This window comes from Podarcis vaucheri (genome assembly GCF_965113315.1).
Source record: "Podarcis vaucheri genome assembly, chromosome: 4".
Classification (NCBI taxonomy): Eukaryota; Metazoa; Chordata; class Lepidosauria; order Squamata; family Lacertidae; genus Podarcis; species Podarcis vaucheri.
In genome coordinates, this window is record NC_138762.1 from 39,443,923 (window position 1) to 39,470,373 (window position 26,451).

Below are 26,451 nucleotides of genomic sequence, written 5' to 3' on the forward strand. Positions count from 1 at the left end.
TTAGTTTAATGGTAAATATTTAGAGATGACATTTGCTCTAATTTTGTCCCCTTTGCCAAAATGTTTATTCAAAGTTATCCTCACCTAATGACCTAATCAAGTAAATTAAGAAGTTAACATTGTTGTTAATTCATGCTTGATCTGTGGAACTGCACAAATGCTAGTATATATTTGCCAGGCCATCTGGCAGCCCTTAGCATGCCAAATTTCTGTGCTGCCAAGCGTGTCTCAATAAGTAGTTCAGGATAAGTCTGCACTCAACTGGATGCACTGTAAAAACTACAGCCAGACATTTTAATTTATTTTTTAACGTGGGAGTGAAGTGCAACTTTCAAACAGCAGGAGAAACTAGCCATTTATATGTAAATAAATACATTCATTACAGCAATCATATAGTGCTACCTTACATCAAAGCCCTGTCTGAAAAAGTCTCTAGGATTTTATCTAAAAGAATGCCAGGTCAATGCGCATTTCACTAAGTCCCACAGTAGAAATTTTGAAAGGCACCTTAAATTATGGAAGTATAGATATATCTGATGGCAAGCTGCCGTATTATCATTGTAACATACTGCTGCCCCAAAGCACTGGTATGTGCCATTATATGCTCTTATGTATTGAATACAGCTTACTGTTTATAAGGCGTTCCTCAAATGTCCAATGTATTCTCTGTAAAATAGGCTAGAATAATTTATTCAGTATTAGCAAGGGGAAACTGATAGCTAAGGCACTAAGATCAATGAATCCAAGAATTCCCTATTTGTAGTTCATAATAACCACTAGTGCCAGATTTGGCTTTGTAGTAGAAATGGGTAAGGAAGCTCTGCTGGAGCAAAAAATGACTGTGCGCACATAAAAACAGAAGATTCAGCACCCACATTCTCTAGTCATTTCTCTGCTGGGAAATTGTTCCTTCCTGGGCCTACATGGTAAAGCAGCAGCAGCAGCAGCAGCTGGATGCAAAAATGAAATGGATATGGTAGGATGAAAGTTCTATCTGTACTGTACTGTACTGTACTGTACTGTACTGACCACTACTTTCTGCATTTCTAGAAATTTAAAAAATAGGGCTGCAAGATTAAGGCTGCAATCCTTAACATATTTCTTCCCAGCTAGGATGTTGGTGACTAAAAAAGGCTGCTGCTTATTAACAAAAAGGAAACACAGAGCTATAAAAGTTAATCTGCTAATGGAATGTAACAAAATTCACACAACATATATAAAGGTTTATTAGGCAATATAAGTGCCAAGTACTCGTAGATACATACATTAAAACACATTTGAAGCATACTATATTACATTATAAATCTTCACAAATTTAGCACTTTCAACAATGGAATAAAGCTCTGCTCATCCCTAGAGTAGCTCACTGAATAGTAAATCAAATGCATTAAATAGCCTGTTAAAACATTATTTCTATATTAAGAGTTGATTAGCCAAGTAAAACACAATAGAAATAGCTGAAATTACACCTGGAGAAAACAAAAAGAGCATTTGCTTCCATAAATGACACTCAAGCAATGATAAGCCTTCAAGAAGGAACAGTGCTTTCCCTTAAGACAGATAATACTTTGGCCCCTAGATGCAAACAGCTGCATTAACTGAATTCCAGAAACAGATGCTTACTCAGCTCCTTGAAGGATATGTAGCTCTCATATGACAAAACATATCTGCAATGGGTTAGATACTGAATTAGGGTAAGAATCAAGGAACATGGCACTCTCAGCTCCCTCTTCCCTCTGGAGATCCCTGCACCCTCCTGAATTCTGCTTCAGAAGGTTGAAGGAACATCTGGAACAGATGTGGTAGTACTGGTGAATCACAGGGGGAAAGCATAATTGGTGAAAATTCCCTTGCTTCCATTCGCGAAAGGTCCACTAGATTCAAGTTCTTTTCATAAATGGAAGGGAACTTTTGCATTCAGCCAAACAACTTTCCCCTTAAAAATCATGAATCTTCCCTGTAGTCATCCAGAAATGAACTTTCATAGTCTTCACACAGAAGTTCTTCCACATAAGCATTTCTTCTTCTGATTCTCCCACCATGATAGCTGAGCCTTCTGGAAACCCTGAAAAGGAAAGAAGATCTTGTCTGTTCAAAATAGTGTTGGAAAGGTGCAGTAAAATGAACCGGCAGCAAACAAGTTCTTCCCAAAGACTAGGATATTTTTTGCTGTTTCAACAGAAATTAATAATTAAAACAACACATTTCCCTCAATCTCCAGCTCCTGGCATAATACATTTGTGAATATTCATGGCGTTTCAGATAAATCTGTACAAAATATAATCCATTGTATATCACATAAAAAGAGTGCAATAAGTAAAGAGACTTCATATTAAAGATACTAATTTTAAACCCAACAAAGTGCTGCAAGCTCAAAAGGATGCTATAGGTGCAGCAATTTCAGGATCTCTCTCAGTAATGGTATTATTTTCACTGTGGTAGACAGCATCTATTGTCTCTAGAAAAGCATTAACCATTTGGAGATGACTCCTGACTAATGCAATAAAACACCAATATAAAGTAACTCTTCAGTCATCCCTGAGTCATATACAAAAAAGTTGTGCTCATAACGGACTTCCTGCATTCTTTTAAATACCTTTCCGGTTTCCAAACCAACCCCCAATATTTGGCACACTACTGCCAAGACCATATTTCTCAAAAAGGAATCAGCACTGCAAAGGGGAGGGAAGAATGCATTAAGCCAACTTGACAATATGCTATCTATTATAATACCAATAAATGCAACACAGAACCACACTACCTTCAGGAGAGGGCTACCAAATGTCATCTGGTCCTAGCAAACTTGAAAGGAGCAAATTTAACACATTCATGTCAAACATCCAAAAGTTATTAGCAACCAAAAAGTGGTCAGTTAGATGCCAGTCACATAAAGCACCAATGTGCAAAGTAGATTTTAAGATAAGTTACAGTGCAAGTCCTTCAACTCATCTTAGGTGTAGCTTATAGGAAACCATTATTGCTTCTCCTCATCATATACTTTCACAGAGAAATACAGCAAAGGGATACTGAAAAGGAATTCAGGTGATACTTAACGGTGATGTATAGTTCTGTGATTTTCTTAGGGAATCACTATTTTGCATAAACGTGGGCATCTTTTCATCCACACTTGCAATTCTGGATTCTGTGATGAGATTAGATGCAGTAAGTAAAGCAAGAAATTTGCATGGAAATTATAAAAAAGCCATTTCTATACCACTTTATATTTTTAAGAAAAATCTCAAAGCGGTTTATAGAATAATAAAACATCAATAAAACCATCTGAAGAAAGTCATATATAGAGTATAGAGTCAAACCAACATAATTAACAGAAAACTAAACTATTATCTTAAAGATTTCAAAATAAAACATGACAAAAGAGGTCAACTACAGAATACGTATTTAACGCAAACAAAGTTAACAAAATAAATTAACAAAATATATTGGACAAACAGGCCAAACCTTACGCCAAAGAATAAACGGACATAAATCTGACATCAAGAATCACAAAACAGAGAAACCAATAGGAGAACACTTCAATCTCCCAGGACATTCTATACAAGATCTCAAAGTAGCTGTTTTACTACAAAGGAATTTCAGAAATAGACTGGAAAGAGAAGCTGCTGAATTGCAACTCATTGCCAAACTTAAAACCATGGAGAGACCTGGTCTGAACAAAGACATTGGATTCTTATCTCATTATACATGACTAAGCCATTTCTCACCTTCTCACCCCTTGCCTTTTCCTGTAAGACCTATTACAGTCGTTAAGAGTCGTCAACAGGCTCATCTCAGCTATCTGCCAATCTCCCATTCCCACCACCCTTCTGAGTAACACCCCTCCCCACCTTCTCACTATATAGAAGGGTTTGGCAACTTCTGTTTCAGTGTATCTGAAGAAGTGTGCATACACACGAAAGCTCATACCAAGAACTAACTTAGTTGGTCTTTAAGGTGCTACTGGAAGGAATTTTTTATTTTGACTATGGCAGACCAACACGGCTACCTATCTGTAAAAGTTAACAAAAATATTTTAAATACTTTAAATCTTAGCAGGGTGAACAAATAAAAGTGAATTACAATGTTTTTGTAACTTGATGGGAGGAAGTTTAACTGTTTGACAAAATGGGAAACAATGGTTAATTGGAGACTTCCTGATTTAACTGCAGCACAAATGAAGAGAGGAGCAAAGGGATGTCTGTACAAGCAAAATGCTTCTGTATATGTCAGCTTCCCCAGTTTTAATTTAATAACTTCGGAACCAATACCCAAATTAAAAACAGACAAACCCAGATAATAATCACTGCAGCAGATGTGAGCATCACTCAGACATTAAAAATTACTGCCTCTTCCTTTAGAATGAGTGGAGAAAGAACTTGCAGTTTCTGGGATGTGCCTGCAAATGTTTAAGAGTCCATGTAGCACTTTAAGTGTTCTATCACAGTTCTCATGCTTTTGCTTGTGTAAGATGTGACATAGATAGAACATTTTGGTTTTACAGTGCAATCCTAATCATGTCTAATAAGCAAGTCAAATTCCATTCAATGGGACTTACTCACAGGGAACTGAGGTTAGGATTGCAGCCTTAAGACTTATCCACACTTACCTTTCCTGTTTTTTTTCTAGGCAGTCCGTGCTTTAAAGCACTGAGTCGTCCCCCCTCCCCTTTTTGCTCCAGAGCTTTCTTTGTGAAAATCCACTCTTTAAAGCTCAACTGGAGTAAAGAGCAATGCTTGGAACCCCAAACAGATGTTTGCTAAAGTGTGGGTTTCCATGGGGGAGGGACCCACACCCAGACATGGTGTTTTAAGTGCAGAACTATACCTGGAAATAGCAGGGCAAAAGGTAAGTGTGAATAAGCTCTTAGTGTCCATCCTTTTTTTCCACACAATGCTCTAGCCACTAGTTTAAAAAAACAACCCTGCCACAAGTAGGGCATCTTTGGGACTAACACACTGAACTGAATTAAAGGGCTACAAACAAGCCAACCAGACGAAAATACACGCAGTGGAATACTGACTGGAATATAAGAGTCCCCCCCCCACCCCTCAGCTCAAGAAAAACCTCTTTTTCAAATCTGGAAATCCCCCGTTTGCTTGGCTAACAGCCTAACAATTTAGTAAGTCAATGCTTATGTTTGACATGTATGCATGTCTAGATTTAGGTTCAATTTTCTACTCTTGTATTTAAAATAAGCAGGCCATGTGAATGGAATATTATTTCTAAGACTGAAAAAGGTTTCAATAATTTCCATGAATATTTTAAGTTTTCCAGCTTTACCCAGTCAGTACCAGGAGCAACCTTCTTTAAAAACCTCCAACCCCCCATCCCCAAGTATTTAACAGCACTCTGTCCATTTCTATTTTTCCCCCTGGAGAATTGCCCATCAATGGACTGGGAAAGAGAATGGGTACTTTCTAAACAATGGTTATCTTCTGCTGTGGAACACCTCTAGGCGATTCTTATTCTATTGTTCTTTCATATACAGCTGATGCCCCCCCAAAAGTTTTTCAAATTAAAGCTGGCCAAGTAACTAAAGACTGGATAGCTCTTGGAATCACAAGAAATGATGGGCTAGAGAAAGAATGGGCCTCCTGTCAAAGATCTAAAGAGAGCTGCTTCAATTTCCTCTGGACAACGCTTATTCAATACCATAGATTACTCTCTCATATTTAAAACCTACCTTTTATACAAGTACTTGGAACAGCCATAAAGGTGTGATTTGAAGAAATACAAAACCCAGAATCCTGAAAATAAAATGTTGAAATATTAAAAATGATACAGTTTTACAATATGGATTATCATCCAGGGATTATGTTAATCAATGTCAATTAGCTTCTTTTCTGTCTCAGTTTGCTTGCTTTATATTTGTGGTAACTGGGGGCATATTTTTCAGAAGATTGGGAAAACCTGAATATTCCTTTTCCCCTCCCCTGCTTCATACACATTCTGTTCAGTTACCAAGATGCAAAGTGATGCTGTTCTTTAGTACCATAATTCACTCAAGAGTGGGATCCGGGACACGTATAATAAGACTTCTAGCCCAGTCCTATGCAAGCTTACTTGAAACAAGTCCTGGAAATTTACATTTAATCTACTTCAGGAATCTTGTCACTGAGGGAAAACTTAAGTGTCTTTCAGTTTGGAGTACTTTTTCATATATTTCAAAGTCAATAGTTTACTTACCATGTTTGAGGTCCAATTATTGGCATTAGGAGTATGAAGTGTAAAAGTCATGTCAGTTTTCTGAAGATTGTTTTTCCAGTAAGGTAGCTTCTGTCTTATTCGATAAGGTGAGTTCTCAGATATATTTTTTAATCTTTTCAACGGTGAAGTCTGAGAGTCTTCAATGCAGAAGTTTGCTGCTCTTTTAATTCTGGCAACTGCAGGTAAAGTTCTTACAGGAGAATTGACTAGGGCATTCACTGTGTCAGACATCGGGATTCCTTCGTATTTTTTTAAGCTTGCAGCACGCATAAATGTAGGAATTTTTGGAAGCCCTTCAGAACACAATTTCTGATATATATTCTCAATCATATTTTTACGCTTCTGATTAAAATTTGAAGAAAGACTTTTAAAACCAAACTTGCACAGTTCTGGAGACTTCCTAGGACTTGTGCATATAGTTGAGCACTTAAATGGTTTTCGCATCTTTGAACAACAAAGCTCCTTATACATTTTTTGGAAGGCATCATCACATTTCTGGTGAGTTTTGATGGGACTGCAATTAACAGGAAGTGATGAAAATGAATGACTTCGCTGTAGTGAAACAGCTTTGTTGAATGTTTTAATTTCATGATTCCCAGGTGATCTATTTGAAGTTTTCACTGGAGAAGACTTGTTATTTTGCAAGACGCAGCTTATGCCTCTATTCAAAGACAAGCTTAAACATGATGTAGCATTGAATGTCCTAGTGCTCATCTCAGTTTTACAATCTCCTGCTAGATTAAATGTTGTTCCTGTATCTACAGTGCAAATTGAAGAGTACTCTTCAAATGTTTGAGCCTTTCTTCCAGAGTTTGACAATGAAGGGATATAAGATGCAGTTCTGACCCGAAATGTTTCTTCTGTAGACAGATCCCTAGGAAAAATGGTGGTCTCCACGCCATTTAGTCCGACATTCTCTGTGTATGAATCTTCTACGATGCCAGAAGCATCCATTTCCACACTATCTGTATTACAGTCCATGGAAGATACTACTTTAGTTGCCTTGTTCACTGAGAATTGCATTTCATGATTGCCATCATAGGAAGGACTAATTTGCCCATTATTTGCCATGGACAATGGATATCCCTTAGAATCATCTTCTCTAACTGTCAAGCTAGACTTCTGTTTTAATTGTCTGGACTTCCTTACTCTCTCTGTACTGGTATTAAGCTTTGTTTTCTTAGGGTGCCAATAGCCATATCTGTACCGTTTGATCAATGAATTAGAAGAAGCTTCGCGGGATGCTTTATGCAACAATCTGCTAAGTGCCTTCACCATTCCTGGATACAAGTCTACTATTGTTACATTATTCCAAGAACAATGCTCATCCGCAGACTCGTACATTTCTAAAAAGCTACTGCAGACAGTTTCATTTCCACCTCCAAGAGACTGATTTTCAGGCAGAAGTGTCATAATGTCTGAGCCTGGAGCAGCAGAGTTGGACAGATGCAGAGATGTTGATGCAGGATGCCCATTTATAGATTCTGTTTGCTTCCTCAGGACCACATCATGGTGACCTACTAGACCAAATAAAAGGAAGTATAAGTACTAATACTTTTTTTTTAAAACATTAAGACTATTGCTAATGATGTTACAAACAAGCTATAATGTAAGAAAAGAAATTTAAAATAAAGCACTAACCACATTTTTAAATTACCTAGGATTTTCTCAGTTCCCATTGTGAAACCAGATATTTTCTATGTGTTTTAAGAAACAATCATTGTCATGATTACTTTTAAATTAAATTTTGTAGCAGCAATTTATAATTTCACTTGATAATGAGGCAATGCACTATTTAATGAAGATACTGGCACTCTCTACCTAGTGAAATCAAGTCTACATAGCTTCAGGCACCAATTTAAGACTATTTCAGAAAGCCATCTTATGAAAATTATATATATTTTTTTTGTGAGATGACCCATTTTTATATTTGTTTCTTTAATGTATTTTTGATTTATGTCATTTTTGTTTTAACACATAGATATATTTTTATATGATTTTGCAAGTATGCAAGTAAATAAATATATGAAACAAATTATTGGTAACCCCTTTAAAAGACCCCCAACTCTGATCCAAAGGATGTCATGTAGCCTAATAAGTTGAGAGCTCCTACATAAACTCATATTCCCACTCCGATCAATATCACAGGGACATCTCTACACACATAATGGTTAAATGAGACAGAATTTTCTCCAGCAATGTAGAAACTTCAGTAAAGATTCTATGTATATAGATATGCACAGTATGCACAGTACATTGATTAGGCTGAATTGCTGCATTCATCATTCTTCAAATCCATCCAATAACTAACAAAAATCAAACTACAGTAAAGCATTTTTAAGCTAAAGAAATCAGAGATTTAGAATCCTCATTTCGCTTATCCTCAAAGAATAAAATTGGTTGAAAAACTGTCATTTGTCCAAAGCTATCCAGTAAATTTCAAAGCTAAATGGGAATCTGAAGCTGCATATCATACATCTAAACACAGCTTAAGCCACTGCACCATGTTGCCTCAAATTAATGTCAATCTATGTAATTTAACTACATATAGCTAGGAGGAACATGAAACAAATTGCTTTGTAAGACAGAACGAGAATATACGACATCCTTTGACATAAAGCAGCATTCAATTTACTACAGCTGATAGAGAGTACTAGACACCTGTTACCTGTTAATCTGTTCATAATGATACTTTAGGGTGTTGTAAAGTACAGGTTTATTACCATACACCTGTAAGCATGTTCATTTAAAATTATCTAGAGTGCTATCCTTATAAAAATTGTTTGCAGCTGACTTAAACAATACAGCATGCTACAGTAGAATCTAGGGGATGCGGGAGGCGCTGTGGTCTAAACCACAGCCTAGGGCTTGCCGATCAGGGGGTCGGTGGTTCGAATCCCCATGACGGGGTGAGCTCCCATTGCTTGGTCCCAGCTCCTGCCAACCTAGCAGTTTGAAAGCACAAAGTGCAAGTAAATGAATAGGTACCGCTCCGGTGGGAAGGTAAATGACGTTTCCGTGCGCTGCTCTGGTTCGCCAGAAGTGGCTTAGTCATGCTGGCCACATGACCCGGAAGCTGTCTGCAGACAAACGCTGGCTCCCTCGGCCTATAGAGCGAGATGAGCGTGCAACCCCAGAGTCGTCCACGACTGGACCTAATGGTCAAGGGTACCTTTACCTTTACTGTAGAATCTAGCTACAGTGGTACCTCCGTTTACAAACTTAATTCGTTCCGGAGCTCTGTTCTTAACCCGAAACTGTTCTTAACCTGAGGAGTGCTTATGCTAATGGGGCCTCCCGCTGCCGCTCACATCCCGGGGCAAAGTTCACTACCTGGAACACTTACTTCCAGGTTAGCGGAGCTCGTAACACAATTCGTTCATAAGGAGGACGGTACAGAACCCGAGGTTCCACTGTACTGGAAATGAGCTACTAAAGGAAAACAAGTTCTGACAGTGGGTTCATACCAGCCACCAGAGTGTTATACAGGGGTCGAGGGAGACAAACCAGATACTTCCATGCTTGTGAACAAATGCCAAGACTCTGGACAGGATGGAGTTACTGTAGGGACAGGAGGGACCACAGATCAGTGGTAGAATATATGCTTTGCACAAAGAAGAAAATACTTCTTCATGCAGTACATAGTCCAGCTATGGAGCTCACTCCCCTAGGAGGCAGCCAAGGTCACCAACTTGGATGGCTTTAAAAGAGGATGGAGAAGAGGACTATCAACAGAGTCAGCAATGCTTCTGGATTCCAGATGCAGGAAACCACAAGAGGGGAGAGTGCTCTTGCGCTCATGTTCAGGGATGTTGGACTCGATGGGCCATTGGCTCTTCTTATGTTCAGAGGTGGGAAATACTCGTGCCAGAAGCCGCAAATAACTACTGCCAATAGACAGTACTGTGCATAGTTGGACCAGTGCTCTGACAGGTAGGTAAAGTGCTCTGACAGGCCATGGCACAGCATTAAAAGCCCTCCATGGCTTCCAGCAGAACGCCGGACCACTCAGGTCCTGAGCAGTTGCTGTTGCAGCACTGAAGGTCCAGCTGAAAAAAAGAATGGTGGTGGCAGAGGGGGGAAGGAGATGATGTTGCAGTCCTTACAAGGCCTTTTCATAGCAGATGCAAAGGAGCAGGCTGGAGCTAGCTAAACAGATATGCTGTTACAGCCATTGCTTATCAAAGGAGCCATAGAAGGTAAGTACATGCTGGTCCAGTTGCTCTTTGTATACTCCACAAAAAAACCCTCAAGAACTAGACTCATATATAGCTCATTTCCAATTCAGATAACAAAATTTCTAAAAACACCAATTAATTAGGTCTTATAAGGAATGCTTAGCATCACAATACTGAGCCAGTCAATCAGAGCTAGCATTTGTGTTCACTAGATTGGAAAGGTTGTTGTGCTAGCCTTCTTTTGCAAGTAAACCATTTACTTCTCCTTTAAAAACTATTTTTCAGTAAAACATTTAGGATTTGTCATGATGCTCACCACTCAAGGATTCACCTCCCAGCTTCTGCAAAGGAGACCACTGGTAAACACTCTTTGCTTTGGGTCTTGTAACCTAAGCCAAAATCCCAAAGGTAGATAGTCAGTAAACAGAAAAGATTTGCAGAAAGACACAAGCCTTAAATGACTAAGCAATTAAACACTACTTGAGATATATATCCTATGTATTATAGTTTGATGTTTTCCAAATTGAGTATGTGCCAAATAATATATTCAGACTTAAAATATTACGTAACAGTTGCATTTTTATACCCCATTTATTATGTCCCAGGCCAATGGGATCGAAGCACACACAGGAAGAACAAAATCCCATCTCAATAACTATTAACCTGGTTTCATACTTTATGGCTATTAGGGTGTCAGTACAGGAGAATTACACTTAAGTCTTCCCCATCCATTTCAATAGAAACACTGGGAATGTGTACAGATAATGTACCTCCAAGAGAAAAAAATAATAAATGGGAAGACAGGAAAACTGAACTGCACATAGAAATCTGAACTTGCATTACTAGCTATAAGTTTAAAGATTTCAATACAATCAGCTGAACAATTACCGTAAGTGATTTTGGACCAAAGTAGACACTATTCTCCAACAGAACATCCATTTTGACTTGGTATTTATTCTTTGCAGGTGTTCCAGAAAAGTATACGAGAGAGGTATCTTCCTTTTGTTAAAAAAAGAGTGAATAGAAGTTGAAACAAGATGTTGCGTGGGCCTTCCACCCAAGAATGTTGTTGTTTTTTATGTTGAACCAACAAGGATAGTACACACAAACAATGTACTCTCACTCTTAAGTTGTTGAGGGTTTTGCCTTTAAGGCTAAATCCATATGTGACAAAGCCTTTTTAAGCTGTTTGAACAGGCTGCACATTCCATTTGTCTCATCCTACCAGGTTTCAGTAATGCCTATTAGGCCATATTTGCTTGTCTGTATTAACATCTCAAGCAAATTATTATTATTATCCCTCCTTGATTTCCATAGGTACCACTTGCTGTACATGGCAATGATCAATATTTTCTCTTCTCTCTTAAACTAGAAGAAACCCAGAATAATGACTGCAGTCCCTGTAATAAGAGAAAGGCTTTTCATATACTATTCACTCAAACAGCCACAGTAGTACAAGAATTTGGAAGGGAATCACAACTTTTGAAAAGTAAGTAAGAGCAAACCAGAACTCATGGCAATAGTTTCATAAACACAGGCAGAGCCTATGGAATATTCAGAAAAATTTTGGCAGAACTCAGGGGAGTTTCGAGTTCAGAGCCACTCCTCATATTCCTTGTTTCCTGCCAGTCTTCTTCCTAATTGTATCTTTCCTAAGACAAATATCCTAAAATTTCAAATGTTCAAATACTGTAACCAAAATTCTCATTTACCTTGATATGCATATTTTCCAAATGTCTTTGAATGGATGCCGACTCAACATCACTTTTGTGACCTACAATTCAAAGTTAAAAAACAAAACATATCTCAAATATAAGATTGCTTCCAATTTCTTTGATCAAAGAAATTTGTACAAAATTTAACCTCAACACAAAACCTCAAGGCATTGAACTATACAATATTCTGTTTCCAAAGACTGACAATTGTCTCTGGGTTTATTATTCCCCTCATTGCTAGCACACCTCTCTTTGGGTGTTACTTGGATGAAGCAGGTAAGTGTGGTGAAAGTAGCTGTAGGCTTGTGCAATTTATAACCGTGACTGCCCAGGAATTTAAATCACACAGGGAGTCTCAAGCACAATGCAGAGTCCCCACTTTAGATGTTATGCCTCTATAGGTACTATGAAGGAGTCACACAACTCTGGGAAAAGGGGCAAACTGCACAACGTCAAAACCCCCTTCCCTGCAACATCTGAAGGAAGAGATTGTGAAGCTTATATATTGTCCCAAAGCCATTTCATTACTCTCACCTCTTGATAGTTAACTGTTTAATAGGGATGAGAAATGTTCGAATTAAAAGTGTTGTTCTTTCTTTCCCATCCTAAAGGTAGGGCAGAGACCAAAAACAGAAGGCGGCTCATGAATATGCCATGCAGAAAAGCTGCTGGGTCAAAGTTAGGGGTGTAGTCTTGTTTTTCCTTTGCAATTATAGTTACCCAAAGTAGAGCAAAATTAATGATACTAATAAGAGTGTAGAAGGGGCTACAGTGTGGTAACAATACAGGATTCAGCAAATGATAAGACAATTAGTTGATATTGCTCCTTAAGTTACTGACTTTGATAAGTCCAAGCAGTACCCCAATTTGGTTACTGCTATATTAGCCATCTCACTTACAGAAGAAAACTTTTGATGAAGGGTTCAACTGTTTGAACAAGAAATGAGTCATGCTCAAAAAAAGGGGGGGGGGGAAGAGAAACCATTTTCCAGTTAGGGTGCATGTCACAACCTTAATGTACAAATTTATGTACAAAGACTACAGATTCCCCCCTCCCCCAGAAATTGGAAAGAAATAAAGCAGAACAATCATTGCTCAGTGGCATATAATAATTTTAAAATGCATGTGATCATCTCTCTCAATTCTGATCCACATCCAAGACAGCTTAGATTAGTCCTATAAATAAATTGCATGCTCTTCCACCAAGCCTGCCTTACCCATATCAAGTAGGCTCTTTCCACACGAGTCCATGGACTGTTCTTCATTAGGTGACTTAATAATTGCAAAAAAAAACAAAACAAAAAACAACAGCCCTGTATTAGCTAAATTTGGGCTAGAAAACCAACTTTAATATTAGAGTCAACGTATGGGGATGTAATGGATCTTCATTCTACCAAACTTACATATTTACTGTACTTGATTTAAACATCCGATCAAATGCTAGCATCACTCCACATAAACCTGTGATGACTATGGCTGTCAACAATCTAACTGTACAATAAATATGTTGCTTCAAAAGGCTTAGGCAAGCATTTTAGAATATATACTACACATTTACCTGCCTCCCCACCTTCTCAATGCACAGACAATTTCATATTACCTTCAATTATTTGTACACTTTTCTTGCTACTAACAAAAATATAAAGTTACGGGATGGGAAGATTAATCTCCTTCTGATGGAGAAGAGGGCTATTGATGGCTACTAGCCATGATAGCTATGTTTTGCCTTCACAGTTGGAAGGAGCAATGCTTCTGAATACCAGTTTCTGGAAACCACAGGAAGGGGAGAGTGCTCTGGTGTTTGAATCCTACAGGTTTCCCACAGGCCACTGGTTGGCCACTGTGAGAACAAGATGCTGGGTCATTGGCTGGATCCAGCAGATAAAGGATTCATGCAGAACTGTAAGTTTCAGCCAAATTCTAAATGCAGAAGCACACAGCTTTAGCTGAAGCTGTTTTCATGAATTTTACAGGGTGTGAGGCTACTCAAGACCGCAGGGGAAGTGCCAATAAGTTGGCACAAGCTATATAATATTGTTTGGGGGCATTTCTCTAAGCAAGGACAGTTTTCCTGCACATTTCTTAATAGTGTACCTGATACTCCTCGTAGTTCTCATTTTCAGAGTCAAAGGCCAGCTGCGTCTCAATTTCTTAATTGAAAAAGAATTCATTGAAATTATAAAACTGAAGATAACAGCTCTCTCTTCAGTGACAGGTTATAATCAGACCACATAGTCAAAGGTAGCTTTTCCATTTGAGAACCCCTGCCCCACTTTACAAATTCTATGGAAAAATCTCCATTTAAACCTGGCTGCACAGCCACCTCTATTGTAGTGACTGTTCTGAATGGGAAAATGATTCATGTGATCCTGGAAATGGTTGTTTGTAGCACAAGACTCAGTTTTGCTATACAAGTGCAATGCAAATTTTTGAAATCTAGATCTTACACCTACATATATGCAACCGAGTCGAATATATATTTAAATAGTTCTCATAGGCAGTTAAATAATAGGCATGATACAGGTTCCATCACACCAACACTAGAGTCAAAAGCAGCTGCCTTCAAGTCCCATGAAGTTGATGCTTAACACAATATCCTTAGGAATTAATGAGATCTGGTAAGTGGCAGGTCTTAAAGGGAGGAAGGTCAGGTCTTCTAATGAAATGCATTGCACCCAAATACACTTTTCAGAATAATAAGTACAGGCAACCCCCCCCCCCAAATTTATGTGTGTTCTATTTGTGTGTGACCGCAAATGCATGAATCACGCCAAACTGGGAAGTGATCCCAAAACATCACAAAAGGGGGAAGACTTGGATGGGAAGGGGCGGAACAGGGTACTTGCAGGTTTTGACAGTTGCTTGTAATTCAAACATATTTGGGTGAGCCATAAAACACATTTAAAAAGCAATTCCATAACAACTGAAGAATTATGCTCAAGTGACCATTTTATGAATACCTTGCAAGAATGAACAATTAGATTCTGGTTTATAAGGCTCATAAAGTCTTTCCAAGTGAAAAGCAGGCTTTTTAAAAAAACGATACAAATACATTCATATGAAGAAACACAGTACACTGATAAAGCTAAACATATATCCAATAAAAATAGCTAATTTTATATGGTATTTTCCCCTTTGCAATAGCTTATTTAAATCAAGATTACAGCAAGATTATCAATCTGTGGATTTAGTACAAAAAAGAACAAAATCATGTATCTTAAGACAAATTAATCTTCTTTCATAAAAACTGTTGACTATTATATTTGCAAGTAGTTATTTTTTAAGAGCCAACTCTAGAAAGGAATACTGTCTCAGATTTATAATTGATCTTTTTCTTTCACCATTAAGAACTGTTAAAGTTAAATCTTTACACAATTTAAACATACAAGTATTGCAGAAAGTTCTAAGATTTCCCTTACCTGTGTTTTCCTGAAATGGTACAATATTCTGTAATATGAAAAGCAGGTAGATTTCAGTGCATAAAAATTATTTCTTGTACAAAAAAGGCACCGTGCTTTCATTTTTAAAAGATCCTCCTATTCAGAAATAAACATATTGTAAAATTGCCTTTGTCTGTAACCCTTTGCCTGTTGGTCTGGAAACATGAAGGATACTGATAAAGATTTTCATTTGGTTAATTACTGACAGACTCAGGGCAAGCAGGCAGCATGATCTACCAAGAATTCTAATACTTGAAATATTTTGATATGCAATTTCTACACACTGCCAAACTCAAGTCACAGGGCAAAATAATTAGGGACAAAGATAACAGTTTTCATATTTCTTAGTTACAGTGGTTCCCAAGCTACTTTCCCCATGGATCACCTGATAATTGCTGAAAGACTTGGCATACTACCTAAATATAATTCTGCCCGTTATAGCACCTGTAATGTGCTAGATGCTGCATAATTTTTATTTTATTTTTTGCTTTATTTCTTCGGTTGGATGTTAATTGTATTACAATATGAATTCCATAGAACTCAAATATGAATTCCATAGAATTCAAATTGTTAAGTGTCCTTTACACACACACACACACACACACACACACTGAAAACTACTTGAATGAAGCTCATGAACACTGGTGGTCCGTGGACAAGTTTGGAAAGTCCTGTCTTAGCGCACTGAATTTGATACATCTGCACTGTATCAAGTGAATTATCTTCCTGTAAGTCTGGAAGGGTAATTAAGACAAAATGTGAGAATTTTGCTCTGAAGACTGGTATCACCAATTTAAATCACCCCACCAGCATTTCAGATTGCAGGTAAGACCACAAAAGCTGTGTTTTCATCAGTCAAATGTCTCCATTGATTAGAGCAACGTACCACAATGAAAACAAATTTCATTGAGCTATTTGGATGTGCTCATTTTGGTATCAGCTTTACCAATGGTCTGAAATTTAAGGAAAAGAGAAAGCTGAATGAGAGAAAGCAATATTCTCCAACTTAAGTTCAACCCTGAAGAGAATCTATGGCTTTTTTCCGATTCAAGTTGCCACAGAAACATTGTTTAAAAATACTACTGTTATAGCTATGCATCCAGTCTCCCAGAGAGATTTCTAGATTTTTAATTTGTCACAGTAACTTAGAAAACATCAAAATACAGTCATTACAAGTTATGCATTTACAGTACCTGAGAGCGATCTATAACTTCGGTGCTTGTCTGTTGCTCTTCTCCCCAAACCCTTGGCCCTAGAAACGATACAAAAATTTCTACAATAAATGCCACATGCATAAGAATTTGTTAGAACAGACATTTGTGATAAACAGAGGAGTAATGTTTATCTTTTGCAGTAAGCATAGTAAATAAGTCTTGTGGCACTCTGAAGACTAATTCATTCTGGCATAAGCTGTCATAGACTACAGTCTACTTCATCAAATGCATGAAGAGTTATACAGTGGTACCTCGGGTTAAGAACTTAATTCGTTCTGGAGGTCCTTTCTTAACCTGTAACTGTTCTTAACCTGAGGTACCACTTCAGCTAATGGGGCTTCCCGCTGCTGCACAATTTCTGTTCTCATCCTGAAGCAAAGTTCTTAACCAGAGGTACTATTTCTGGGTTAGCAGAGTCTGTAACCTGAAGCATCTGTAATCCGAGGTACCATTGTACTGGGTTGTATGTCCATATATACATGGTTGGGTAGGGGATTGTAAAAAGTAAGCTCAGAATTAAAATTCACAGAAATAGTGATACCTAAGAGTGGCAATCCACAAAACAGTTTCTGGTGACAGATCGCTCCTGCTTTGCCACCGATTCTCTCCAGCACAAAGCAACAAACCACGATTCTTAGCTTAGTATTATATCTCAACCAAATCATAATTTATTTTGCTCCATGCAAACTACAGTTTGAAGCCAAGGTTTCTTATTGGCTTCAGGTAGTTTGCAGTGAAATAAATCAGAACCCCCAATTTTGAAACAATGCTAGGCAAAGATTGTGGCTATCTCACTTGTGCTGGGGGAAAAGCAAAACGACAGTAATTTGTTTATTCATGGTAAACAGTTAACCATGACTTATGGCATGCAAGCCCTATCACTGTTATGTATAGTCACACTGTTACAACAAACCTCAAGGTTTCCAATCAGTCTTTGATTCAATAAAGTTTGATACATTTTCATCAGACTTTGTAAACTGCACTACAGACACAGCATCCACACAGGTTTCAAAAAGTCTCTATACTATGTTTTTATCAAGGCAAACTAGAATATAGTAATCAATAAAAGCGATCTTACCTTCAGGTGTATCATAAGTCAATGATCTGATAGAAATGACCATATCATCATCAAAGGGGAAGTTGTACTGGATTAAAAGAAACACAAACCATTTTTACCTAAGACTACAGTGCTAGAGATTATAATAAAAGCTTTTGGGGGGTAAAATTCATACATTATTAAACCTCCATTCAAACTTCTAACTAGTCTACTTGCAAGTTAACTCACTCCTATCTAGTTGGAAGTACACAGGGCCCAACTACATGTTACATGACACATCTGTGATGGAACATCATCATCATGATTATTAGAATTTATATACCACCCTATACCCGGGGATCTCAGGGCAATTCACAGAATAAAATCAAGATATAAAACCATAACATACACGATAAAAATAAAAACAACCCCCACCCCCAATCCAACATTTTGATTTTTACATTAAGGCAGTGTGTCCAAATTTGGCTGAAACAGACAGACAGACAGGGCTGGATTTAAGTTTGATGAGATTTAGGTTGTTGCTGTTTTTTGCGTTGAATATACGCTATATGGTAATTTATGGACCTAATAGGTATCTAAAGCCATTCGCACATAACAAATAGGAGCCCACACAACACAAAAAAACTGTTGCTGTATGTAGGTTTTATTTGTTTTTTATCTTATATTTTGGAAATGCACATCCAGTTTTTTCCCTTTACATTTTTTGGGGGCCCCCAAGAGAGTGGGGCCCTAAGGTATAGCTTGTCTGAAACAGACAAAAGTTAGCCCTTAAGAGTGCAAGAATTATGGTGCTGGAGGAGACTCTTGAGAGTCCCATGGACTGCAAGAAGATCAAACCTATCCATTCTTAAGGAAATCAGCCCTGAGTGCTCACTGGAAGGACAGAGCCTGAAGCTGAGGCTCCAATACTTTGACCACCTCATGAGAAGAGAAGACTCCCTGGAAAAGACCCTGATGTTGGGAAAGATGGAGGACACAAGGAGAAGGGGACGACAGAGAATGAGATGGTTGGATGGTGTTCTCGAAGCTACCAGCATGAGTTTGATCAAACTGCGGGAGGCAGTGGAAGACAGGAGTGCCTGGCGTGCTCTGGTCCATGGGGTCACGAAGAGTTGGACATGACTAAACAACAAGAAGAGTGCAAGGAACCCTGCTGGAAGGAAGGGAGGGAGGGAGAGGGACCGAAATTTGACATTTCAATTGCATTTATTAATTATCTCCCCGCCCCCATGACGTCACACAGCGGGTATTTCGAACGTTTCCCCACGTAGATTCCGTGGAAAAGGGGGGAGGCACCGGCCCAGGAGCCCTGAGCAGATCCCGCCCGGGGCCCCTGCCTTCAGCAAAAGGCCTGCGACCCTCGCCCCGTCCAGCTCGCCGAAGCCGCCCCTGGAGCCGCGTCGAGCTCACCTTTTCCACAACGCTGCTCATGGCGGAGGCGAAGCGGAGGGTGCTTCTCCTCAGGCGGCGCTCCATGGCTGTGCTGCCGCCGCCGCCTCCGGGCCCTCCTCTTCGCCGGCGGTCCACGGCCTCGCTCTCCATCCCTCCCCCCCTCGTTCGCCCCATCTCGGCCGTCGCCTTGACCCGTTCTGTGCGGCCCAAGGCCCAGGATTGGTCGCTTCCAGGTTGGGCAACTCCTTCAACCCGATTCAAATCCGCCGCTGCGCTAGTCCCGCGAGAGTGCGCTTCAGCTTGCCGTGGCCGGATTGGTAGTTGTTCGCCAATCGGGAGAGGCCCGAGGAGCAGTTCTGTTTTGATTGGCTGGCTGCCGCCGCCCCACCCCTGATCCCGCCTCCCGATCTCTAGCTGAAACTCTCTGCCCGCAGCAAGCTCTTGATTGAGCGCGAAAGTCGAACGAACAGGAGAGCTTTGGGAATGGCACGGGCCAGCGTAGCGACGCAAACTGCGTAAGCGTGCGAATGGGAGAAGCAGAAGTGTTTTGTTGTTAAGGGAGATGTAAGGAGACGCCAAATGGGTAGTGGATTAGTTTTGCCCGTTCGAAGTTAGCTGTTCCTACGGACTATATACATAAAGATCAAAGAGTCTTGTGGCACTTTGGAAGCTCACACATTTATTGTGGCATAAACTCTGCCGGATTGGAGTTGCTCTATCATCATTCAGTGCAAGGCAATGGTGGTTTGCTTTCATAAAGCTTTTGAAATATGCCAACTGCTGATTATGTCAGGGAATGACTGCTGCATATATTTTTTTTTATTGAGTCTGTTATTTGGATAAGTCTTTTCATTGTGTTGGATTCGCGTTTAATTATTTTGTTTTTCTGTTTAATAGGTTTTTTTTTTGTTACCTGATCTGCAGATTCAAAAGTTCAAGTATTTTACGGTTGTTTTAATTAATAAAGAATGGAAAAGAATTGAGCAAGCTTTTGAGTTCATCATGAACGTTGATCAAGCTGGGTGTTAAGCTTAAGCATAAAAGCGGAAACAAAAGGTGGGGGGATGTTACGTGGTGAGTTTAAATCTGCAGATTATCATATTCCGATGACAGGAGGTAGGAGGTGTCACATCGACTTCCTTAGATTAGATTATGCTTGTTGCAAAATCTTTTCGAATTCCACCAAATGTCATCGGGGATGGAGAAGCATGTTTAACTCTCCATATGGTGCAACATGAAATCAGAGTGGCTGAACCAATTAACAAGTCTTTTATTGTTAAATTTAGTGCCTGAACTGGAACTGAAATGAAGAATTCGAAAACACCAAGGAACCTGAACTAGAGCCAAAATCCATTTTTGTATGTTTCTACTACTTAATTTACTGGAGTATAGTTTTTAGCTGAGAAACAATGTGTTTTCCCTAAATCCTTTATATTTCATGTCAAAAAGGCAGAGCTCTTTTTGCATAATGTCTCAAAGGGACAAACAACTCAGGCACCAGTAATAAGAAAACCGTAGTGTCTATAGAGTTTATCACAGTTGTTAAATTATTTCAAAATACCATTGATCTCTTTGAAGTGTTACTAGAAAGTCAACATGTAGAACAAGAATAGTGTACAATTTTACTATTATTATTTACATATATCAGTTGTCTTTAAACCTAGTCCTCTGGGTGATGTACAGCAAAAAATGAAAACACAAATCAAATAATGCAGTAAAATATCAAATCAGATAAAATGCAACATCAGCACAAAATATGTAGGTACATAAAAAGGGCCAAAATAATCCCACAGGGTTAAAATAGCATGTGCAAATGCTGTCAGAGCAGAGAATAAAATCACACAATAATTGATAACAACTTAAGATAATATTTTTTTATCTCCATGGCTTGTTAATCCTTCCCATTTGCTTTGTTCTTTTTTTCAGCCTTATATTTTCAAGCCCACATTTCCATGCTGGCCACAAAGGAGGACAAGCATGGAAAATGCAGGCTGGTAAAAATGAAATACAAAAGCAGGCCTTAAAAGGACAGATGGAACAATCCCTCAGTCCTCAGCCACCTGCCACATTTCTATACTGGCCATAGAGGAAGGTGTTTCCCATCATCTACAGCTACCATAGAAACCAAAGATGGAGTGATTCATCCCTCCTTCACCACCCCACTCACTATCCCAATTGCCTATGGCGGTTGAGAAAGCTATTAAATACAAGACTGCTTTCTTCTCAAGTTATAACTTTTTGGTTATTACCCAGAAAAAGAAGCTGCCTCTTCCAGAGACTTTGCAGAACATCATCAACTCGTTTGAAATAGTTTTATGTAAAATGTGAGTCTTTGACGGATGTAATTAATTGCCATTTGAAAACATGGGTTTTTGTCTTTTTCTGTGGTTTTCTTTAGCAAATGATGCCATTAAATGTGAAGAGTATGGGATTGGATCTGTGCAGATTGTTAAGAGATGTGTGGTTATGGAAATGAGGAGAAAAGGAGTGCCCATTCATTGGTGATGTTGGCTGATGTGCAGGAACCCATCCTACATTAAGGCTGCAATCCTATACACCTTTACATGAGAGTAAGTCCAAAGGAACTTTATGAAACCTGAGCAAGACATGCATAGGATTGCTTGGTTAGTCTATGTACTGTTTCATCCAGTGTTGATATTCCTCTCTCTTTCCCCTTCTGCACTTGTAATTTACAATTAAGATAACTTAACTGGCACCCTCAATTATTAAAACATCATATAGAGTATAATAAGCTCATTTCTCACTCAGTTATGCTTATAACCACAATGAAACATAAGGATGTACGAAACAAAAATGTCACCCTTCTCACCTGTTTCAGTTGCTCCAAACATAAAATAGTGACATAAAAATATAAAAACAAAGTATATACTTTGAGAGCAATGCTATGAAGCGACAGATTTGCTCAATGAAGTCTTCTAATACGTGTTTCCCAACCCTTTCACAATTAAATCCTATGCATATCTACTTGGAAGTAAGCCCTATTGAGTTCAGTTTACTCCCAGATAACAATGTATAGAACTGGGGTGTTAGCCCACTATTAATCTACATATGGAGCTTGCAATCTGGAAAAGGACTACTTGGTAAAAAATGAAGTCTCAAAGTTTGGACTGAGGCTTTTCATGATCTGAGTTATGCCTGTGCATTGAAAACAGCTATGGTGTTATCTGCACCTGCACTGAAAATCATACTCCTTCAGAGGGGGAGAAATCTTCCTGTTTTAGCTTACTAGACTATAAAAGCAAATATAGAAAATGACTTGCCTGACACACAATGGACTAGAATAGGTGTGTCCTCAGGGGAGCATCTTCATTTATTCTGTTATATTTTCAGCAACACTTTTTACATTATTATTATTATTATTATTATTATTATTATTAAACTAGGTTTTTTAGGATGTTTAATTCTGACTGATGGGATTATCCGTTTTTCCAGTGTCTCCTCTGCCTCTTGTGATCTTATTCTGATATTTATATATCAATATACCTGAAGGAGCGTCTCCACCCCATTGTTCAGCCCGGACACTGAGGTCCAGCGCCGAGGGCCTTCTGGCAGTTCCATCACTGCGAGAAGTGAGGTTACAGGGAACCAGGCAGAGGGCCTTCTTGGTAGTGGTGCCTGCTCTGTGAAACGCCCTCCCATCAGATGTCAAGGAAATAAACAATTATCTTACTTTTAAAAGATATCTCAAGGCAGCCCTGTTTAGAGGAAGTTTTTAATGTCTGGTGGTTTATCCTGTTTTTAATATTCTGTTGGGAACTGCCCAGAGTGGCTGGGGAAACTCAGCCAGATGGGTGGGGTATAAATAAATTATTATTATTATTATTATTATTATTATTATTATTCAGGGGAATACAGTTTCTGTTTATTTAATCCTTCCTTTCTACATTGAGTTGGTCCTTCAGTTATTAAAAAATACTGAGACAGACCGTAATATATTACTGTACCTATGCTGAAGAAGTTGAAGTTCCCATTCATTATTGCAGGTTTTTTAGAGGGTGGGTGGAAATAATAAAATAATCTAAATGCCAAAGCTATAATGTCAACTCTGCTGATAATACCAAGTGATACATTGCATAGTTTGGCTGTCTGCTATATCGATCAAACTACTGGTAAAATAATTACAGATGATGTGGTGCATTTCATGTGCACCTATCCATAGAGGCTAAGCAAAACTGAAAACATTTTCATTGCTCAGGTTTGACCACCTTTTGGGGGAAATTGCTTGCCCAGCTTTGTTCACCATTCACTTGCAACAGAATTCAAGCACTTACGAGGATTCAAAGGAAAGTTTCAATAAGGGATACCTGAGGAAATAGATGCTGGGCTTCCGCAATATTTTCATTAAGAGGTACGTCCTTAGGGCTGGTCTTGCCCAAATTTGAAGTGATTCCCCTATTGTTTCCTGTTTCATGCCACTCTATATTTTTCATTACCCTGACAATACTTCACATTATTATTATGCCATTATTTAGTATGTTTCCCCCCTCAAAGCTCAGTATAGCTTTTCCTACATGTCAAAAAACCTGTAGATGAAAGTGAGGCTGAGCAGCTTTAGGCATCCCTTTCTCTTTGAAGCATGGCCAGCGGAAGATGTTCCTTCAGCATATTAAATAAAACTAGGCCTCCAGTTTCCTGCCAAAACACTACGGGAGTGAATCAAGACCAACCCAGTATACTTTCTTTACACCTCATTACTATTTCCCTAAGTATTTTCTGGGATGAACATTAACTTGAAACAAGCCTGGCTTAACATGATTGTTATAATCCTGTAAAATCTGAAATCACACACATTGGGGCTTTTGGATACATAAAGAAATATTCAAATTAATTTGAATAAACGGAGAGGTTTTGCTATCATCCCTGCTTTCAGCACTGCAAAACCCTCAGCTTATGCCTGAACTTCAGGCTGCAGTGGTTCCTGCTGGGCTGTGTGGGTGACGTGCACTGGCATGAGTTCTATGCACGTTCCACAACTAAAGAGCGACATCGAGCTCCCTACATGGGGTGGTAAATCTCTGTTGTAGCACTAGGAAGCTAGAATGAAGAAACAAGCTAAGTCACATCAAGCAATTGGGTTGGAAGCCAGGATGCAGTGTGACAGGAAAAAACAACCCATAATCAAACATCGCAAGCACAAATTTGAAGGGGAGGGGTAAGTTTAGAATAGTAGTTAAGGTCAGCAGACGCCAGTGAACTGAGATGTGACCGAGATGGGAGGTCTTCCAAACTGAGAAAGTGGTCCACAAGGCATATTTTGCCATTTCCAAAGGTGACTTTGAGGCAGGTGAAACCCATTTAGGACTCTCAAATAAGAACAGGGGATGTTGTAAGCAAAGCAACTCCTCCTTATTTATACATCCCTCCCGGAGTGATCAACTGTTTTCCATTTATTATTAAGAGTATTAAGCTTGTGTATTTTTTAAAATAAACTGTAGGGGGTGGGGATTGTGTGAACTGGCTTTCCGTTGAATCAAATAGGCATAAATTCTCTTTTAAAGTCATGGAATTAATCTTGGATCACTGAAGCCAGTGTTTTTGAAGCTTTGAAGTTTTAATTATTTCCCCGAAATTGTGTCACTCCATGACAAATGTAAAGCTTCTCTAAAAAGGTTAATCCTTTTTTTTCTAACTGCATCATAAAGGTAAAAGGAAAAGAAAAAGGCAAAACAGTTGAAACATCAAAGCCCTAAGTCACATTAACTTACAGATGTAATAATAATACCAAAGTGGTAAGCAGCTTCCATAAGTGGATATTTATCTTTGGAGACATAAGCTGATTGAGGTGTTTCCCAGATAATCCATTCCTATTTTAAGCACTGATTAGTGCAAATGTTAAGTTAATGCAAACCATGCTTCATCCTTAATTGATCTAGAAGGAAGCCAATCCTATCTAGTGGTTTATCACCACATTGTAAATTTCAAGTTAAACAACCAGTACTTAAAAGGAGCAATTTATCAGCACAGGATCTTCTGGAAGTGTCCGGTTTGTCTTCTTCCTCTGTAGAGTTCTGTTTTGCTAATTCCCCCATTACAAGCAATGAGAGACTGTGTCTGTTTTTGCTGCACTAAATAGCTTTTGTGATGCATGTAGACAAATGTTGTGCTCTCACAGTGGCTGCCACATCCACTGGGAAGGAGAAACAGGGAAAATAGATGGCAGATGGAGCTGAAGTGACAATTCCTCCTGGAGCTTCTTATATCCTGAACAGCGGATGGGAAATGTAAAAGTCAGTGCTGAAATTTAATAGGTTCCTTGTCACAAGTCCCATTTATGTTATGAAAAGTCTCAGACGCTGTGTCTTCGCCCACTTTGTATAATTTTCAGTACATTGGAAAGGTCAAAGCTCTTTGAAATCATTTCCAGGAGATTTTCATCGCTTTCCACTCCGCTGATGAACTCTTCTAAACTCAATTCCCCTAGAATAAAAAAAACCCCCATAAGTGCTTAGGAATATACATAGGTAATTATAGATCATAAGAACTATTTCAAAATACCATACCTTTTAACCCCTAAGCTCTTCAGTGGAGCAGTAACTCTCAAATTTAGGGAAAATATTATTAAACACCACTGGAACATTTTTAAGCTCTCATAGGACTTGGCAAAGACAATGCATGAGTTGAAGGGCCTGCACCGCATAATGAAACTGGTCAAGACTAGCATATCCCAGTTGTTTTTTAAAAAATGCTATCATGCTGTTGGCGATGCTTATCAGTTCAAATCTAGGAACCAAAGTTTAGTCAAGCCAAGCTGTTTACTAGAATTCTCACTTGTCTTCCAAATCTCCTGGCTTCTTTTGGGGAATCTATGATGTTCTCCTTGATTTGGCTTACCTCCCCATCATAACGTATTAAACAGACTCGGGTCATCTTAATTCTGTTTTTGTTTTGACGATTTATGTACCACTTAATTAGAATTGCATTTAAGCTGCTGTTCAGCAAATGATTTATAAAGAAATTACATCTAGTACCACCTTAACGCTCTTGGTTTAAGATAAGCTCACTTAATAGCCTTGCTGCCCATAAAAGTCAATAAGAGAAATGGCTGATTTTAAATTTCAGATATTTCTTATATTAGAGTCTGGAATTAGTTAAATAAATTGATTAAACGACTTGCATAAAAAGCCCATTGTCTATATTGCATTGTATACCTTTTAATAATAAAAGTTATTTAAAAGTAGATATGTTAAATAAAACAATAACATGCTTTTACTCCAGCGATAATCACCAGCT

General features: G+C 38.6%; 2 protein-coding genes across 4 annotated transcripts in view; both read right to left on the minus strand.

Annotated features, from left to right (window-relative positions):
- Positions 1-1,202: 1,202 nt before the first annotated feature.
- Positions 1,203-19,470, minus strand: HJURP (Holliday junction recognition protein). Of its 2 annotated transcripts, none has more exons than XM_082219730.1 (13): positions 19,219-19,470; positions 17,830-17,896; positions 16,731-16,789; positions 15,517-15,544; positions 14,192-14,247; positions 13,315-13,369; positions 12,095-12,156; positions 11,271-11,381; positions 10,699-10,771; positions 6,184-7,721; positions 5,681-5,744; positions 3,055-3,142; positions 1,203-2,065 (listed from the first exon to the last, which is right to left on the minus strand). In XM_082219730.1, exons 1-13 carry the CDS (start codon positions 19,372-19,374, stop codon positions 1,945-1,947), a joined length of 2,478 nt encoding a protein of 825 aa, XP_082075856.1. In that variant the 5' UTR covers positions 19,375-19,470; the 3' UTR covers positions 1,203-1,944. The 2 variants fall into 2 exon arrangements, with proteins under 2 accessions (XP_082075856.1, XP_082075855.1); XM_082219729.1 differs by having other exon boundaries at positions 6,184-7,724.
- Positions 19,471-23,417: 3,947 nt separating this feature from the next.
- The window catches only part of GUCA1C (guanylate cyclase activator 1C), a gene marked incomplete at its 5' end in the record, with an annotated part of 48,225 nt that continues 45,191 nt past the window's right edge, over positions 23,418-26,451 (minus strand). For both annotated transcript variants that reach the window (XM_082219785.1, XM_082219786.1), the window contains one exon: positions 23,418-25,638. In XM_082219785.1, coding sequence (XP_082075911.1) covers positions 25,508-25,638 — 131 coding nt within the window. In that variant the 3' untranslated portion in view covers positions 23,418-25,507. The remainder of the gene's footprint in view (positions 25,639-26,451) is intronic.